Below are 20,227 nucleotides of genomic sequence, written 5' to 3' on the forward strand. Positions count from 1 at the left end.
TCCTTTGTCATCTATTTTCTACCAGTTTTCAATACCATGCTTGTTTCTCACTGTCAGAGCATACTGTATCCATTTTCATGAGCTTAGCAAGCACTTGGGGGAGGGCCGTAGTGGATGAGTGGGGAGGAAAGAGAGAATAAGGATTGTTCTCATTATTTCCATTTCCCCATATCTTTCTGAAGAGAGCTACTGCAAGAACAATGGCATTTTCAATCAGCGATCTTGCCTCTGGCACAATTTTCAACAGGGAGCTTGTATCTTGCATATGTGGGATCAATAGTTTCATTGGATCTATTTAATGGATTCCTCTTCACACTGCAACCTTTCCAGCAACAGTTCCTTCCTCAGCTTTTCACGCCCTGTTTTTATTTCTGGCCGTGATGGTCATAGGTTGACCTACACTGGACTTGCAGTCCAATGAGGTATGGGGAACATTTTATTCTCAGTAAAGTTTAATTGCATTGGTTAAAGAAGGTGTTGCCCAATGAGGCATAATGGTGAATTTTGAACTCGTGTGCCCTTTTGCCACCCATTGTGTGGTTTTGTTGCTCCTAGGTGAGGGGTTCCTCTTGCTACCAGTGAAAGGTATAAGGTATAGCTATTTGGTCTTAACTTTTTTAACACGTTCTCTCTTATTTTTGGTAAGAAAAAAGAACCATTGTGGTGTAGTAGTTTGGACTAGGACTCTGGAGACCAAGATTTGTATTTCTGCTTTGCAACTGAAACCCAGTTGGTAACCTCTGGCAAGTCACTCTCTCAGCCTCAGACAACGGGATTGATAAAACCGCTCTGAAGAAATCATGTCAAGATTGATTGCTGTAAGTGTTAAATTACTTGAAGCACATAACAAGAAACAAGGTGGAAGGAGAACATGCGTGTGTTTTGAGGATGAGGATAAGATAGGATGAAGGAAGGGATAGGATGAGGATGGGATAGTATGAAGACAACATCCGGACAACTGACTGATGAAAGTTTGTGAATGACAGTGTGAAGCAAAAAAAGTCTTATCCAAAAACACTACTGGTCAGAACTTAACATAAATCAATTCATTTCCAGTCAGCATTTCCAAGCTTTGCCTCCATCTTATGTATATGATGAATATCACTTAAGTTTGTTATATGTTGCTTCTACATATGAGGTCTGTGGCAGAGACCAGAGTTTACAGAATATACATTAGAACCTCATTGTTGATGCACTGATGTGTGAAGGAGTTGTTACTTTGTGTTCTTAAAGTACAGACAGCCAAATGACCATCAAGTCTACATTTTTACATCATTCTATGATATGATTTGCCCTGAAGAGTTTATTGTGTGGAATTTTAAATGAAAGACTATTTCAGTGAACTTTATTTAGTGGAACAAGTTGAATGTGTCTGACTGTAAAGATAGACACAGGGGCCAGTATTTAGCTGTTTTATGTCAGTGAAGAATGTCTCCTTTAGCACACTGAATACAGGCTGCTCTGTGTTCCACATTCTCTCAACATCTCTGCAATGGAAACTGTTGTTGTGTAATCACTTTTCTGCAGTGCTGGTAGGTGAATCACCACTGCAGTACTGATAGGTGAATCACTACAGCAAATACAGCTGCGTGCCTTTTATATTGTGGAGATTTACAAGATGGGGTAAGATGGAGGGCTCCATTTACAGCCCTGGGATGCCTCATAGATCAATGATTTTAGCACCCCCACCATGTCTTTCTGGCCCAAAACATAGCAGGGCCTGTCTAGATGTAAGCAGAGCTGATAGACAGTGTCAGATTCTGCTGAACTGCACAACACCATGTTGCATAAGTCAGGGTTTGGGGGGAAAGGAAGAAAATTGGCATGAATCAGTACAAAAGGAAAGGTATGAGGAATATTTTATTCTAAGTGAAGTTTAATTGCTTTGGTTAAAGAAGGTGCTGAATGATGTAGATCATGATCTTTTATTCGAGCTGGTTATCCTCTTATCCTAGTGGGATACCAGTGCTATCGTGTGAGCTACTAGTTGTGATTCATGTTCCTACACTGCTGAATTCCAGAGAAAATTGGTCCACTTCGAATCTATCTGGACCTCTTCCAAATAGTTTGGACCTGGAGCAGATATGTTTAGTCCAAAGCAACTTGGATGAATTCCATGGTACATTAAAAAAGGAAATGCCTTACCTGTGAAAGTTTGAGAGAAGATTGAGGGTGATGGAGATGAAGGGACCTTTAATTTTGCTGGGTCTTTGCTCTAGTTTGTAGCCTAGGTCAGAATCTTCCTGATACTCTTTAGTGATGGAACAGGGGGTGAGAAGGTTGCTAAAGTGCATGTGGTCACTTATTTTTCTGCAGTGGTCTGTTCTTTTCGTAGCTTTAGAGCAGAAGTGTTTGGACCTCCAGCTCCCAGAAGCCCTAGGCAACTTGTCTAATGCCAAGGAATTCTGAGAGCAGAAGTTGAAAACACTTGGAGTGCCACAAGTTTGACACTACTGCTTTAGAGGGTTGCAGCAGTTTTCTGCCTGCCTGACCACACAGTGTCCACCACATTGGTTCTCAGTGCAGGACTACACATTCCCTCTACATTTGTGGTTTTGACTTCTGTGGATTTGATTTCTCACAGATTTTATGAAAATGTTTTCTTTGGGAATCTCTAGATCCTCCAGTGTGGCTCTATCATTAAGCAGCCTGTTGTTATGCTGGAAGATCTAGAGAACACTTCCCTAGGTTTCTCTAGGTTTTCAAGTGCAATTCTGTGGTCATTTTCTAGCAGAAGTTAACCATAGAAGACCAAATTTCTTGGAAGACCAAGAAATTTCTAGAGAGGCATTCTTTCAGGTTAAAAAAAGCTGTGTCTTTGTGGGTTTTTTTAACTTTCAGGGGAGTCCTGTTCCCCTAACCCCTGTGAATGTGCAGAGTTGACTAGACTTTATCTAATTTTATTGTCTCTGTTGTTTAATTCTAATTTTTAGTGTAGCTGTACTTTAAATTTAGGAGATATTCTTAGGGGCTCTTGCACAAAAGTGTAAAAAAGCATGTTTCACAGTTTCACAAATATTTTGGGGATGCAAGCTTTGACCGTGTATTTCATCACCTAATAGTAACACTTTTTTAAAAAGTCAAGTCAAGTCAACTTTTTTTATACCCAGTCTCATCTCCCTTTGGGGAGTCAGGGCAGCTTATAACATAAATGGTGGCCATTTGATGCCATAAAATACAAAGTGAAATACAAATACATATTAAATTAAATGCAGATAATTAAAATGACAAGGGTGTGTGACTATTATGCAAGAGAAAAAAACACATTTTTTTCTTCTGAAACAGTATTTTTAAAAAAATAAAGTGATGTTGAAAACAACTTGATTACAGGAGTGCTCAGGAAACAAATTTACATAGTTAAACATTTTAATCTTTTTTGTCAGATGACTCCACACCACTGTCATTGTTGTTAGAATCTGAAGTGCTGTTTTCAGCACTGCTCATGGCAAATGTTTTTTCCTCGCTATCATTCTCCCTCGGTGCATCATCTTCTGATCCATTCAATGCATTAGAAATGCCAGCTCTTTTAAAGCTTTTCACAACAATGCCATCCATGATAAGGCTCTAACTCTTAATGACCCATGTGCACATCATTTCCAACCTCTCTCCCACTGACTTTAGGAGGGTGGCTGAAGTGTGTGCATGAGTGCAAGGGTTCTCACCACCCTCCCAATCACTCACCCATACACTCGTGCACACACTTTCTCACACAATCACTTGGTTGCCCATCCATTTACTGACCCCCCCCCCCCCCCAATGCGAAGTGGCATTCTTGCAAAGCAATGGTCAGCAAATGAATAGGCAAATAAGAGAGTGCTTGTGTGAGTTGGTTGGTATTTGGACAGGGGAATGGATGGGCAAGCGGATGGGGGTGTGATTGAAGCAGGCAAGTGTGTCTTTGTGCGGGTATGTGAATGGTTGAGCAGATGGAGGTTTACACTGGTAAATCAAGGGTGCAACTATTATGCGAGGAAAACAGAAATACTGAAACTGGGACCTCAGAAATGGGACTGCAACTGTTATGTAATGATTATTATTATGCCCCTTCTCAATAAAAACTGAAGTACTGTTGCTGTTCTGGTTTTTCAGCACAGGTTAATGTGAGATGTCTGAATCTTGATTTGGATTCAAATCTGTCTGAAACAAATGTGACCTCAATCTGAACCACCAATCTGAATCAATCTGAATCATGATGGGGATCCTTCTAGCAATCAAAATTCCCTGAATTATTATCTTTACTTGGCCTAAACAGCATCCCTTATGCACAGGTGAAGTATTGCTGGTGCCTTATGATAGCGTCTTTTCCATTTGGAATAACAGATACTTAGGCCCATATACACTGGCCATGTAATGCAGTTAAAGCTATCTAGCTAGCTTCATACTGCTGTGGTCAAACAATGAACTTCCACTAAAGAGTGCAAAGGAAAGCCCTTAAGGCACATCTGTGGTTTGTGTAATCACACCCAGGTCTCAAATTGGTTCCAGGATTTCCTATACAATCACCTACACCACAAAACCACTTTCTACAATGCTGGTTTAAAACTGCATTAAATGGTCCATGTAGATGAGGCCTTAGAAAAAGCCTGGGATTTGCAGAAGCAAAAGCTCTAATTTAAAATATCACTCTTTCCTGTGAATAGCCCTGTGAGGACTGGCAAGAAACCCCAATGATAGGGATGTATGTGTGGACCTGAAAGCACATAACAACCATGAAGCTCAGAGAACACAGGGTGCTGGTAATGGTTGAGAAGGGGAAAAAAATCAAAGACGAAAGGGTACCCATACTGAATAGAAAGGACTCCACATTGCAACATCAAATTGCAGGGTCACTTAATAGTTACAGAAATAAAAGGTTATGTATTGTGTATTACCATTGTATATAACCCATTCTGTAAAACTCACTGAGTCTTACTTGTTTATACCATAGTCGTCATTTCTGTCTTGATCACCACAAGTACACCATGTAGAATCATGTAAGTTCTACTCCTAAACGTTAACCTGTGAGTAAGCCCCATTGTACTCAGGGGAACTTATTTGAGTACACAGCAAAGGATTGTATTATTAACCTTCCTGTGGAGCTATTTGAAAGCTTAATGATCAGAAAAGTACCATGGGCAGAGCTGGTGTATTTTAAATGGTAAAATATGTAATGCATTCATATTCTACCTTCCAGGGAGAACCCTGGGGAGACGACTTTAAAACAAATGAAAAACAAATGTATGAAAAACAAGCCAGACAAACTGGAAACAATTTTAAAAATGGCAGGAGGTAACATTTAAATAATGTAGGTAGTACATTAAATCACCCAAGCAACAGAGAATATGTATATAACCACAGAAATGAATTAGTTATATACCTTTAATTTGCATTTTGAATTAATTAGGGCTGTTCCATGTATAGTCTTGAGATTCCAAGTGCTGAACTTATCACCTAGCTTCCTTCCTACCACATCTTAAGGATTTTCTTTTTAAAATGATCATATGTCAGCTACTTGTGCAGTAAGATCCTGCAGTGGGATACTGGAAGGAAACTGCAATTATGTTGCATGGATTCTGGAGATGTTAGGATTTAGGATTTGGTTTAGGAGCAAAGTTCTTTGCATCTTTGCATAGTTCTTTGTAGAGCCTACTGGGTTTGCCTTTACAATTCACATTTATTTCCTTTAATGCACTCAAGGTGGCATAATTGCATCTCAGCATTTTCTGGTCTTCCCAGCTTTTGTGAGATAGGTCAGAATTACAGGGTCACCCAGTGAATTTCTGGACTGAACTCAAGACAGTCATGTTCACATTTAAATTTGTAAGCTGACTTGGATCCTTTGGTAGTAGAAAGGCAGGATGTTAATTGTATAAATAAGTAATAAACCAAATAGATAAATAATCAACCAGTAATTAAATTCTGGGTAGAGGTACTGCCATGGAAATGAACAAGAATACACACAGAAGGAAAATCCTATTTTATGCCATTTTATTTCATTGAATCTTCTCTTAAAAATGATAAACAGAAGCTATAGCACAACATGTAGACTCCATCTATACTGACCATTTAATGCAATTTCATATGGTATTGAAAAAGGGGTTTAGTTATGCAGATGATTACATAAGAAATCCTGGAACCAGTTTGAGACCCTGATGGTGATTATATAAACCACAGACCCATGAGGTGCATTAAGGGCTTTCTTTCGCACACTTTTGTGGAAGTTTATTGTCTGACTGCCTCTGTTTGAAGCTAGCTTCTAAATGTATTATATGGTCAGTGAAGGTGGGGCCTACTGTGTTCCAGGGGCATGCCCCAATTAATGGCTTCTGTTATATGTGTATTTTTGCATAGGTAGGGGTTGGAAGAATTTCTGTTTGGATTATAACTCCAAGCATCCTATAGCTTCCCTTGCCACCAACCAGGTAGTTTAAAAATACAACAGCCTTCATTCTGTTAGTAGTCTTCCCTAAAATTGATCCATTGAATTAATTGAATTTACCAATGTAAATCCCATTGACTTACCAATGAATGGGTCTTCTCTAGTTATGACTAACCAACAGGATTCCAGCCAATATTTCCAAAATCATAGGTACTCTGTTGTCAGTGCCACTGCTCTCAATACCAGGCTGGGTCATCATACCACATAATTCTGCTCCTGGTGTCTGTTTTTCTCTTCAGAGCGGGATCCACTCTAGTCGAAACAAATAATATTGCTAGGCTTACATGTTTCATGTGTTACTGATTTTTGAACCATGGTTCTGATGCTTTCTATTTCTTTCTGTAGATGTAGATGACCCCGTGCTAAGGCTGTGGCGATCAGAGGCCTATGTAGCTTTACAGCAATACCCAGAGGCTTTGGAGGATTTAGAGGTGCTATGCAGGCAAGAGCCAGAAATGTGTGAGGTGAGTGTGCAGCACTTACATTGTGATGCAGGGGAAATTCTTATTTTTGCCAGTTAATACCTAAAGTATGAGATGGAACTGGGGTTTGTCAAAGATTGGATATGTGAAATACTGTCCCCAACCGATCAGGTTATTATATCTGGAGAAGTTATTCACTTAATTAATTAATTGATGATAATAATAATAATAATAATTAAACTTTATTTATACCCCTCCTTCATCTCCCCAGAGGGGACTCGAGGTGACTAACATGAGACCAAGCCTGAAGATGCAATAAAGCAAAATAAAAAAATATAAAAACACAATAAAACACAATAAGATAAATAAGATAAAATAAATAGTGCAAAACAACAAAAATAAGTCAAACACAATGGGTGGGCCAAATGCACAGGCCAAAATGATAAAATCCTGGATGAGACAGGAGTAAAAAGTGTATTTGTGAGGGAGGAGTCCAGAAAGGACAAACAGTGAGATTGGGCCTTCATTTAGGATGGGGGAAAGTGCATCATGAGGACAACACTGTGGATAGAACAGACAGAAATGAGATTTGTGGTCACTCTTCAAAGGCACATCAGAAGAGCCAAGTTTTCAGATAGCTTTCTCCACAAATCAATAGTGTTTAAACTATAAAACCTCTTAAACTAACATAAAGAAATTATCCTTCTGTCTCAATTGTGAGGGTTTGAGTTTCATTGGGTGATATCTTTGGTTTCAAGGTTCCAAGGTTTTCTTGTTATTTCCCCTCTTTTTTTAAGGTCCATGAAATGATTCCCTAAAATGTTTTTTTGTACCTATTGATGTGTGTATGAGAGTCTTCTGTAATGAAAGATTGGAGAAAATTTTGGGCTTGCCGTTGCTGCCAACTGCTGCATGCAAGTGCTGTTGAGAAACCTCTCTTCCAATTTCTAATTGCACAAGAGCTCTTTTTCTGCAATTCACAGTTGGATTGAGCAACCAGTGAATGACAACTTGAAGCAAATGACAAGTCTAGAACAAACCTACATGTTCCAGGAAAACACGTTTCAGATGGAGACAGAAAATTTTTGGACTACCTGATTTGTTGAGACACAATACAGATATGAAGAAAGGAAGTAACTGAAAAAGAAAATATCTTAGTTTCTTTCTCCCACCAACAAAAACAGATATTTGAATCATATATATCACCCATGCTATCTTGTTGAATTTAAGAATGGAATTTATAAGCCCAATAGCATTTTGCTATATTAAAAAAGTATAAGCACTGAATTTATTTTCCCCCTTCTCCCTTTCCATCACTTACTACTTCAGTGTCATGCCTTAAATTTCAGATTATGAGTCTGCAGACTCAGATTATGAGTCTGCAGAGTCTGTGTCCTGAAAGTTGCTTTCAGGCTAAAGAACTAGGTATAAAGACTACAAATAAATAAAAATCCATACTGGCTGAGACTCCTAGGATTTGAAGTAAAGAACCAAGAATAGTTGGTGTTGCTGGATATCAGAATGGAAGAAAGGAGGACACAAAAGATTATGAAACATCAATATTTAGAAATTGAGATTGAGCACCACCACCTTCACCCACTTGGCCAATCCCCCTCTGGCCTCCTTTAGACACCAGGATGGACAGGGGTCTAGGATGCACATGGTTGGCCTCATTCCTCTAAGTATCATGTCCACATCCTCGGGTTTCACCAATTGAAATGAATCCATCAAAATGGGACAAGCAGGTGCTCGTGTTACATCCTCAGAGACTGCCGTTAACATGGTGTCCAAGTCGGAACGGATCAAAGCAACTTTGTCTGCAAAGAACTGGACAAATGCTTCACAGCGAGCTGTCGAGTTGTCAGAGTTCCCATCCAGAACGGTGGGATTTAACAGGCTTCTGACAACTCGAAAGAGCTCAGCTGGACGGTTCTTAGCGGACGCAATATTGGACGCAATATTTTAGGTTCTTCTAGGCTAAGCTCTCACATTTTGCTACTCATCTCAGAGAAGTAGACCATTCCTATTTTTGATAACAGTTAAGATACAGTATTTACATTGACCCATGGATAAGTGCAGGCTTCCTAGATCCATTTTTTGTCTCTGATTTGTAGACTTATACATGATCATATAAAGTATGTCATCCAAAGAATCTCTCCTCTCTGTTGTCTTACAAATTGCCAGAGGATATCCAAAAGGAAGTAGAGTTCTGGCACAGAAGATCAGGAGCAACTGTGTTCATTCAGTACAGGGAAGCTCCTTCTTGAACAGCAGTACTTTGCCCTGTAGCAGTGGATCAGCTGTTCTCTGGTAATCCTAAACTTGGACGTTGTCCTGATGATTTTGTTGGGTGGATCTTGTTGAGGAAACACACTAACCAAATCCATCAATGAAGGGTTTGGTTTCAGGTATAGAATATAAACATAGCTTTAAGCTAATTGGTTCATCTGTCAGTTCTCATTAAGCTTGCTGTGCCTTAACAATTTCATTAGGTTAAAAAAAAATAGTCCCAACTTGTCCGCCTTCCTGTCTTACACAGTCTTTTACTCTATCTATCTCATTCTTTTTGTGTCAGCAAATTAGTAAAACAGGAAATACATGAAAAGGCTAGAAAGATAATCCCCAGTTTGTGTTGTGAGCACATAGGAATTAATAGCATAAACTCAGGTGGATGTCCTTGATTTGATTGTTTCTCTTTATAATAGTTTTTAAAAATGGGAATCTCAGGAGAGAATTTCAAATGCCTGCAAGGAAAGGAGCAATAAACAACCCCACACAGTTGCTGTAAAATTTATTTATTTTATTTATTTATTTAATGCACTTATTAACCGCCATTCTCAGCCCATAAGGGCGACTCATGGCGGTGTACAGTACACATAAAAGACAGTTACAAAATCCATTTCAACAACATATAAACAATACACAACTTACAGACTACACTAAAAGCAAGACTCCCAATTTCTTTTTTTGGATGGGGGAAATGCCACTGGTACAAAGAATGAGGAATTTGGTACTTGAAAATGGGTTTCTCTGTTTGCTTTATCTGATAGAATGTCACCAAGAGGTTATTCATGTGTATTAAAATTGGGAGTCTTGCTTGTGTTTACTTGAGTCTAATGCACCATCAAATCTGATGTGCACTTCAATTTTCAAAACCCTGAAACCAAAAAAGTATTTGCTGCTGAATATAATGTGGAGTGGCAAAAAGTGTACTCTTTGTAATTTGGCCAAAAAAGGTATGCAATACAGTTGCAGCCTGCTTAGAATTTCTTCTTTGAAAACAATTATTAGAACACCAAAGCTACCAGTGATGGAAAAGACAACCTTGCTATAGAATAAATCCACTTTAATTGTCTTGGTTCAATGCTATGGCATCCTGGGGGGGGGGGGGGGTGTAGTTTGACAAGGTCTTGCGCCTTTTTTGCCATTGAATACTGATGTCTCACCAGACTACAAATTCCATCTTTACAAAGTTCTGGAGAGACTTTTTGCATAGAATTATGGAAAAAATAGACCCATTTATGATTCCACAGCAAATTAGCTTCAGAAAAGGCAAAAGCTGCACATCACAAGTGTGGAACCTGACTCGGCACATAGAAGATGGTTTTGAAAGGCAGCAGATTACAGGAACTGTCTCCATAGACCTGTCAGCAGCCTATGACACTGTAAATCATTGCCTTCTCCCAATAAAAACTTATAATATCACAAAGGACTACCATCTCAGCTATTTCATAGGAAATCTGCTGCAAAACAGGAGCTTTTCTGTTCAATTCCAGGGCCAGAGAAACAGAGGGTGAAAACAGAAGAATGGCCTGCCTCAGGAACGTGCTTGCTCCATCAGTATTTAACATTTACACAAATAATCAGACACTGCCAGAGTTTCATCTGAGTTCTAGCTGATGATCGTGCCATCACCGCCCCTGCAGGGAGCTTTGAAATGGTTGTATAGAAGCTCTCCAAAGCTTTAGGTTCTTTTACTGTTTATCACAGGGAAAACCAGCTGATTCCTAATCCATCTAAAACACAGATGTGTGCTTTTCACCTTAAGAACAGACAAGCATCTCAAGCTCTGAGGATTACCTGGGAAGGAATCCCACTGGAGCATTGTAGCATACCAAAATACTTGAGAGCTACTGTGGATCGTGCTCTGACTTACAAGAAGCACTGCTTGACTATCAATAAAAAAGAGGATGCTGAGAAAGAACAAATCAAACACTGCATGGTGAAATGGGCCAAAGATATAGGAAGGCCCATACCACTGGAGGATTGGGAGTCAATTTGGAACAGGAAAATAAATTATACATATGCATTTGGACAAAGATGATGTACCAATAGTACATGACACCAAAGAAGATTGCTAAATTTACCAAATATACAAATTACCAATGTTGGAAGGGTAGGAAATGTGAGGAATCTTTTATACACATGTGGTGGACTTGTGAAGCAGCAAAATACTTCTGGAAAGAGATCCACGAGATCTGCCAACATTTTTTTAAAAAGAAACTTTCATTTCAACTAGAATACTTTCTTTTAGGAATGACCAAAACACAATGGAACACCAATGAAGACAAACTATTTACATATATTACAACTGCTGCAAGGATAGTGTATGTGAGAAAATGGATGCAAGACATGAGATCACAAAAAGAAGAATGGATAGAATTTTTTTTGACATTATGAATTTCCTAGAGTATGAACTGGTTTGATCGTCTCCTCCCTCTTTTTACCCTAACCCTATCACCACCCCCCTCAACCCTACCCATTCCCCCCCTTCATTTCTCCTTTCTCCCCCCACCTATTTTTTATCATTGTATCAAAAAATTCTTAATACAAACTATTAAAAAATAAAAAGCGGGTGCTAGAAATAATATCATACAAAAGCTGATTAGCACCTTGACCCATGGCTGATACTGAATGAGAAACTTCCTCCTGGGCACACAGAAGACTGAGCAACTTGGAAACACTGAACAGACTGTGCTCTGGGACCACAAGGTGCAGAGCCAACCTTAAGAAATGGGGCCAGAAAATGGAGTCCACGACATGCGAGTGTGGAGAAGAGCAAACCACAGACCACTTATTACAATGCAGTCTGAGCCCTGCCACATGCACAATGGAAGACCTTCTTATAGCAACACCAGAGGCACTCCAAGTGGCCAGCTACTGGTCAAAAGACATTTAGTATAATATCAAGTTTTTAAATTTTGTTTGTGTTTTTAAATGTATTACAACTGTACCCTTGATTTGCTTCTGACAGGATAAATAAAATACCTGCTACCTAGCGCACTAACTGAACACTTTGGATACCTGGGAACTATAACAATTACTGATAAAGTCTCTGCATCTTTCTCTGCATTGCCCGCAGTCGCTGGAAGTATCTCTCTAGAGTTTCAGGCAGGAATTTTTCTGAGTTCTAGCTGGAAAAGGTGGAGATTGAACCTAGAACTTTTGACACATTAATATTTCTCACATTAGTATGAAAAGTGAAGAAAACTAAAGCCCCTGGTGAAAACAATATGTTTGCTTTTTTTGCAGGGCTTTTTAAGGAAGGGGAAGGTGCTCCTGGAAATGGGGAAACAATCTGAAGCTCTGCTGCAGTTCCAACATTGTCTTACACTGAATTCCAATTTTCATGCTGCTCAGCATGAGATAGAAAGGGTAAATGCTCAATGGCCATTCAGTCCCAAATTAAACAGACCTTTGTTCTAGGTTTACAGCTGATTTACTTGAGTTTTCCTGTGTTGTATATGTAGGTTGTATATGTTTAATTTTCTTAAAACAAATATTGTTTGTATTTTTTTCATCTGTCACAAAACTCACAGACTCAGTTTAAAATAATGTACTGTTATGAATTAGGGGGTGGGCACTTGTCTTTTCATGATATTTTAAAAAGTGCGTATTACTACTGCTGAACAAAATTATATCTGGCTTGTGATAAGTCCATATTAATAAGCTTCTGTGGTTGCCTTTTGTTTTACTTGCATGCATATTTTATTGGTCTTATTGTTAAACAGCTGCCAGGAATGGTTTGCTCAGTGAAAAAAGTTGAAACTTGGTTTTACAACCCAATGAAATCTGCATTTGCTTAAAATATTTGTCTGAGAGACGGGGTTAGAGAGGTATTGCTGTCATCATCTCTCGTGTTATTTAGAAATCAAATCAACCTAACAGCTTTCTTCAATCAAAAATAAAATCATGCATTTTCTTGTTCCCAGATTTCCACAAATGGTGCCTCCCCTCTTCCAGGCACTGTAGTGGAGCTGAAGAGTGATGTGAGTCAGAGCTTGAAAGGGTCTAACTCAGGAAAACAGCTGGCGTTACTTGCACCTTTTGAAGAAGAATCTTTACAGGTAAGCAACACGAAGCAGTACATATACAAAGTTTTTAAAATTAATGTCGTCTTTTTTGCATGCCTTCTTCCCACCCATCCATCCTATTCTGTCTACATCTCGGTATGTTCTAGAAAATCAGTGTTTAACCCATCAATAATTTTCTTTATAAGTAGGATTTGAAGAATAAAAGGGAAACTTGTCTGGAGGAACTTGGAACTGGTGACAACCAGGCAACATATACTGTGCCAGAATGCCTGAGGAAAACCTCAATTTCAGGCTTTTCCGTAAAGAAGGAAGAAGGTGAGCATAACAAAATGTCTATAGATCATATTGTGTGTAAATTAGGCTGTTATTTTTTTTTTTTTGGAAAAAAGTACATCGAAGACTCTTCTTTAGATCTCTTGCACTGAACTGAATTCAGTATGTGATTGTGGTATATTACATATAACTGTGGCATATTAAGTACAGAATATTAGGAAACCCTGCACAGATAAGAATGTGTGACAATTGGAACGTATTCTGCATAAAACTTGCATGGGGCTGTGTTATGCAGAAAAATGTATTTTCTTTAGAGTAAGCAGCATTTTTGAACAGAAAAGACTGTTTCCTGGGGAGAAAATGTTGTTCACATGCACATTTTGCATCACATATGTTTTACTTTTTCATAGCAAGAAGAAAATTGTTAAAACTTGAAAATAAAAATAGTGAAGTGCTTGTTAATTGCTGCTTCCATTATGCTAAATTTCCAGTATTGTATCAGTGATGGCCATAGTAGTGGAACTTCTTTCCCTGGCAGCAAGAGCCAATACTTTGAGAAATCTTTCTGCACCATTTCTGCTTTTATTTGTCTCCTCTGTCTCATAGTGTCACCTGAAGCAGCTTGCTTTACTTTTTCCCTAGTAGGGTCAGCCTTCTGAGCTTCAGTATATATTTGAACTATTGGCATGTTCTACAGGTAAAAGTGGTCCAAGTGGAATATGTTGCTAAAGCCCAGAAAAGCAGTGCTAGGTTAATACAAAAACCTACCTACTTTTAGCTTTGTGTTCCCATAGGAGTCAACTGGATGTATTTGATATATTCAGAAGCAGGGCAGGGGTGCAACAGTACCATCCTACTTGTGTTCCACACCCAAAAGTTTGGAGAAGCAAACTTTTTCAATACCAAAAGTAGTATCTACTTCTGATGACTAGTAACCCTTGTTGCCCTTATTGTTCATTGTTTTCAGAGGGCAATTTACTAAGTATTTTTCATGCATTTCTGCATGCCTCTTCAGGTCATTTCATATATTATGCGGGGGCAAATCAGGGTACGTCGTTGTATCACGCTTACTACAGATCCAGAATGAATGACTACCATGTACAGACCCATGTGTTACAGAAAACTGTAGATACACACAACTAAATAAAACATTTATAGTGTTAAGTGGCCCTTAAAAATGCAATTTCACTTGCCAGTCAAGTATAATATAACATGAATCCACTTTGGCCCTAGGGTGCTAATCTGTGTGAATGCAGACATTATGAATTCCTTCTGCCAGATCTGTGACCTTGTTTCTGTCTGAATCTGTCTGTATCTCAAATGGTAATGTACAAAGCAGTGTAAATACACAGATCATGGATTAAGATGGGATACAGTTAGAATCTGGCCAGTGTGTGATGTTCAAAAGCCTTCTCTTGCTCTTTCCTATTGCTAAATAGATTTGGAGGAGGGAGCATCAACAGATACTACAAGAGTGAAGTCTACCTGGGACGTCCAACCAGATTTCAGGGACCTCTTGAGTACCTCAGATTTGGAATGCTCTCTTTGCATACGGTCAGTTTGTAACAGAATGGCAGGTCAGGCTGCTTTGGGGGGGGGGGGGGAGGTAAAAGGAATTCAATTTCTTAGTCTCATGTGAAAACTTTGAGTCAATGGCTTAATTTTCGACACACCATCCAAAAGAGGGAAGTTGAATGTGTCAGACATAAAGTGTAAAAATTGGCAGTTTGAAGCCATGGAGAGGAACTTTTTTCTCTAAATGTTTTAAAACAAGGGGTGGGGGAGATCAGAAACTTTGAGAAACATGCCATATTTACTTTATTTCCGAACTTCAACTTCCTTTGCTTCTTTTAAAAAAATAAAGTACTACACCACATTACTCGAGAAGGGAGGTCTATGATAAGTGTACATTGGACTGCAATTGTAGTAATGTTCTGCTAATGGTGGCGCAGTGGGTTAAACTCTTGTGCTGGCAGGACTGAAGACTGACAGGTCGGAGGTTCGAATCTGGGGAAAGCATGGATGAGCTCCCTCTGTCAGCTCCAGCTCCTCATGCGAGGACATGAGAGAAGGCTTCCACAAGGATGGCAAAACATCAAAACATCCAGGCGTCCTCTGGGCAACGTCCTTGCAAATGGCCAATTCTCTCACACCAGAAGTGACTTTCAATTTCTCAAGTCACTCCTGACACAAGGAAAAAAAAAACACATGCTGTATTAGAGATGGTGCTTCAAAGTACTGTATCCTATGATGTCTCAGTGTATTTTTACCATTTAGAATATATTATCATAAAAACACTGTATACTTCACTCCATCTCACAGCTTTAATTTTTTTAAGTTATGATTTCATGGTGACAGAAATAACCACAGGATGAGGCAGCATAACTTCCTTTTTTCAAAATTTAATAAAACCCATTGTATGAATCAGAATTTTTTATTTTTTTTATAATGTAGGCGCATACCTAAAGTTTTGTTTTACGTAGTTTTGAAGATCAAATTAAATAGGTGACGTCCCCTATTCTTCATTCTCCATACACTGAGTAAACCGATTTCTGGCGTTTGTTATGACTCTTGCCAGCATAGCAGCCATTTATGTTGGCAATTTCTTCCTGGATGTTGGTCTTCAAATCTTGTAGGGTCCTTGGACGGTTCACATAAACACGGGATTTCAAAAAACCCCATAGAAAAAAATCACAAGGGGCCAAATCTGGAGAGCGGGCCAGCCACTCCAAATCCATTTGAAAAGTAGGCCTCAACGCTCCTCACTGTTCCAACGCATGATAATGACTGAACTGTGTCAGGACAAAACTTTATACTCCTGCCTCTCGAACGAGACCACTAGCGCTCCGCTACATCTTCAACCAACTGAATGGTGTGCATTAAAAAAAAGAAAGTTATGCTGCCTCATCCTGTCGGTATTTTATTTATTTATTTGCCATATTTATATCCTGCCTTTCTCACCCCAATGGGAACTCAAGGTGGCCTTACAACAGGCAGCAAGTCAATGCTATACCACATAAAATAAACAATGACAATTAAAACCAAACTATTAAAACATGAATTATTAAAACTTCAGTAAAAATCAATTAAGGGATATAGTTTCTATTTGTAGAAAGTAACTCCCTGTTTTCCTGAATCTTGTATTTAAGATAGTTTTGTCTGTGTGAACTGACTGTGTAACAATACTTATTTATACATTTCAAAAACAGTAATAATTTATTTAAAAGGTTTTCAGAAGTGATTACTTATATTCTAACTTCAACCTAATACAATTATTCTTAACCTTTAGTCCCCCAGATATTTTAAATTATAGATTCCAGAATCCCTGACCATTGGCTAAATTGGGAATCCCAAAACACTTGGAGGACCAAAGTTTCAGAACCTGACTGTCACAGACTTCCACAGTTAATAGGCATAGGAAAATTCTGCCTTTGATTTATGCGATTTTTCATGCACATTGAGATGAGAAGTAGAAGAGAGATTTTGTGCTTACTACAGCCTCACATTAGTCAACATTTCCTATTCCATTCTGTCTTACATATAAAAAAATTAGCAGAACAGACATGTGGTGTACTTTTCACACGTGACTGACTGCCAGCCTGGTCTGAAGGAGCAGGTAGAGCAGGAATAAGGGAGCCCATTAAAGTGTGCAACTGAAAATGGTTAACGGTGCCCATGTGATGATAAACATCCGCACAATCCTTCATGCCAAGAGGGTTGCAGATAGAAGGGAGATATGCATTTGTTAAGACCTGACAGGATTGGTTGGCAGGACACAACGTAATAAAGTGACGGGATGCATGACTGAGAAATCAGTCAAAGTACAACACCAGAGGGCATGTTTCAAAATTAAGATCATTATTCAGTTCAATATGCCAGTACCTAGAACAGTTATACAACTGTTCTCTCTGATTCTATAATGTTTTGGTGATTTATTTTATTTGAAAGTTTGTTTTTTTCAGAGGAAAAGCTGAGATCTTTTTTGAGTCCAGCTTTCATGGTATTCCTTCTTCTTCTTAAGAGAGAGAGTGAGAGAGAGGGTGTGTGTGTGTTCAGGAGGGAACATGTGTGTATGTGTGTGTTGTAGGTATTCATAGGATAATAATTCATTGTAACATTGGTCCAGATACAACCAACTTGGTGTTAGTTTTTGAAGCTAGAGTACAAAAAAAGGATAATAGTGAACTGATTATGTCTTGTTATGCAATCCTATTTACATCCAAATTTTAACAAAAGGCTCCTTTGTCTGTCTTACCTAATAGCTTGTGTGGGGTCCATCTTCCCTTGCTGTGCCTTAGCCTTTTTGAATTGAGCTAGTTGATTAGATTTCATAGTGATTCACTTCACTGTCCCTGCAGTGGCTGTGTAGTTGTTTTGTAACCTCTTTTCTCCTTTTAAAGAAGATTATGCAATATTTATTGGATGGTGATGAGGGAGGAGGCATCTTGCCTGTTGGCCATTCCCCCACTACAAATAATATGTGTCCAAAATTAGAATAGATTCCCAGAAAATTGTTGACATGCCAGTATATTTCAGTCAGAGCATGACATTCAAATTTTGTTGTCATCTGTTCAGATGTAATGTGTATGTTGCACATGTATTTTCCTTCTGTTCAGTAGAGTAGGATTGGGAAAACTCAAGGAGATTAGGGGGTCTGTGCAGTCCTGCCAGCCCCATAAATAAAACCAGTGCCTGAAATCTGCTCAGGGCTTTGTAAAAATCTTTTCTTGAGTGAAGGGAAGGGTTACGGCAAGACAAGATGAGTGGCAATGCCTTGCTTTAAAAGAATTGCCACCCCTGGTAGCTTCCAAGAATGACAATTCTCCTTTTTCTGGCAGGGACATTGAGATGATAGGAGCTTCAAAAATACATGTTGTCCAGGAGCTATATGGTTTTTATCTCTCCTCTAGAGGATGAGGAGCGATCAATATGCAGTATGTGTAGTGTGTATGAACTTTGTAATAATTGAATTGATATCTGCCCTCGTTACAGCATACCAGTTATTTTACCAGCTAAAATGTCAACTATGCAACACCTTTCTGTGCATTTCCCAGAAGCACAATTATGTCTTCTGAGAAAGGTCTCTGTGTGGGACTAGAACACATGGATCCACCTAGGTGACAATTTAAAAGCTTAAGATCATTTTTTTCTTCATCTTATCCTTTCCTTATCAGTCAAGGAAATAATGTAAAGAAATAGAGGTGAATAATACCGATGGAGTTGATCTCTCTATGTGTCAGGATTTAATGGCTTAACCTTCAAGCCTTGCCAAAATGAGGGTTATAAGGAAGGATTTGTAAGTGTAATTAGGGATGTCATTATTGAATTAACAAACTGGTAATTGGGGATCATCCATACAAACTTTAATTAAGGAAATATATTGTCGAAAGCTTTCATGGCAGGAATCACTGGGTTTTGTAGGTTTTTTGGGCTGTATGGCCATGTTCTAGCATTCTCTCCTGACATTTTGCCTGCATCTATGGCAGGCATCCTCAGAGGTTGGAAAATTGGGTTTTTATATCTTGTTTAGGGTGGGAGAAAGAACTGTTGTCTGTTGGAGTTTGGTGTGAATGTTTCAGTTGGCCACCTTGATTAGCATTTAGTGGCCTGAGAGTTAAGGAATATTACTTGATGGTGTGCCAGGGAACTCTAATTACGGCTATGGAGAATAGATGTCAGCATGGGAAAAGACCTGATGAAGAATTCCACATAGAACAGGTGGAAAAAGCAGCTGCTGCTTATGGTGATTTTTAATAGTGTCTCCGAATATCTGAGATTTCAGTGCTGCACATTATTTTCTAGAAGTAAATTCTGTTATACCACATGGAGAATATATTTTTAGTTGATTCATAAGGATTGAACTGTGATCTCCCCTTTTTCATAATGCAGCCATTTCTTTTTGAACCTTGAAACTCAGAATGAGAAGACAGTTTTATCAAGTATTGGGCCTTGGGCATCATATTCTCATCTGGTCTATCGGAGATCATTCTGTGCCCTTCTGTTGTCTTAACATTAAATGAATAAGTTGATGATTTGTTGGATGCAGAACAATCTGTTTAATGTCACAGACACATTGGCCATCTAAGGACTTTTTTGAATAACTAAGAGTATACTTGGCACCTTGTAGAAAGCTTTAATGTGTCAGCTTCAAATTCCAAAACCCCTCAATGAGGTACTTAACAACCCCTAGACTATTGCTAATCAGTCCTTTGAGTAAAGACATGTGACTTTTCACTTGCTGCTTTCTCAACTATAGCCTAAAACATATCCTCTGGCAGTTCCTTATCCAAGTACTAACCAGGCCTAACCCTACTTAACAGATCAGAGTGCAATTTGTTGTCCTCAGGTATCTAGCCTTGTACACTGTTATTATGAGCAGTCAAAACATTATGGTGAATGAATAAAAATGAATACATTTGGCACATGGTTAATGTATTCTGAGTTCAGAAATCTGTAGCCACTAATATGAACCTAGTTCCAATGTCTGTATTGATTCTTCTTTGATCAAGTATTTTATTTCATGGAATAATTCCTGTCATGCTATTATTAGGACAAGTTACAAGTGAATATATTTGTCCTTCATTGTGGTCATGGGCATAACAGACATAGGTCAACATTTGTTTGGGATCTTCAAGCTAGCTAAGATTTTGATGGTAGCCTATACCATACTCTCCAAACTGGATGCTGTGGTAGTCATTTCTCTACTTCTGCTTCATGTTCTACACATAGCAAGACATCTCCCATCTAGCTGATACTGTTTGTTTTACAAGCATTTTCCTTCCCATTCCTTTTCCCTTATT

The 20,227-nt window shown here is 38.7% G+C and overlaps 1 protein-coding gene across 2 annotated transcripts in view; it reads left to right on the plus strand.

Moving 5' to 3' along the window:
* LOC132768984 (LON peptidase N-terminal domain and RING finger protein 1-like) overlaps positions 1-20,227 on the plus strand; it is a 53,388-nt gene that overhangs the window by 13,721 nt on the left and 19,440 nt on the right. For both annotated transcript variants that reach the window (XM_067463665.1, XM_060765507.2), the window contains exons 2-6: positions 6,764-6,882; positions 12,373-12,495; positions 13,053-13,187; positions 13,343-13,469; positions 14,867-14,981. In XM_067463665.1, coding sequence (XP_067319766.1) covers positions 6,764-6,882; positions 12,373-12,495; positions 13,053-13,187; positions 13,343-13,469; positions 14,867-14,981 — 619 coding nt within the window. The remainder of the gene's footprint in view (positions 1-6,763; positions 6,883-12,372; positions 12,496-13,052; positions 13,188-13,342; positions 13,470-14,866; positions 14,982-20,227) is intronic.

Source organism: Anolis sagrei, chromosome 2 (assembly GCF_037176765.1).
Source record: "Anolis sagrei isolate rAnoSag1 chromosome 2, rAnoSag1.mat, whole genome shotgun sequence".
NCBI lineage: Eukaryota > Metazoa > Chordata > Lepidosauria > Squamata > Dactyloidae > Anolis > Anolis sagrei.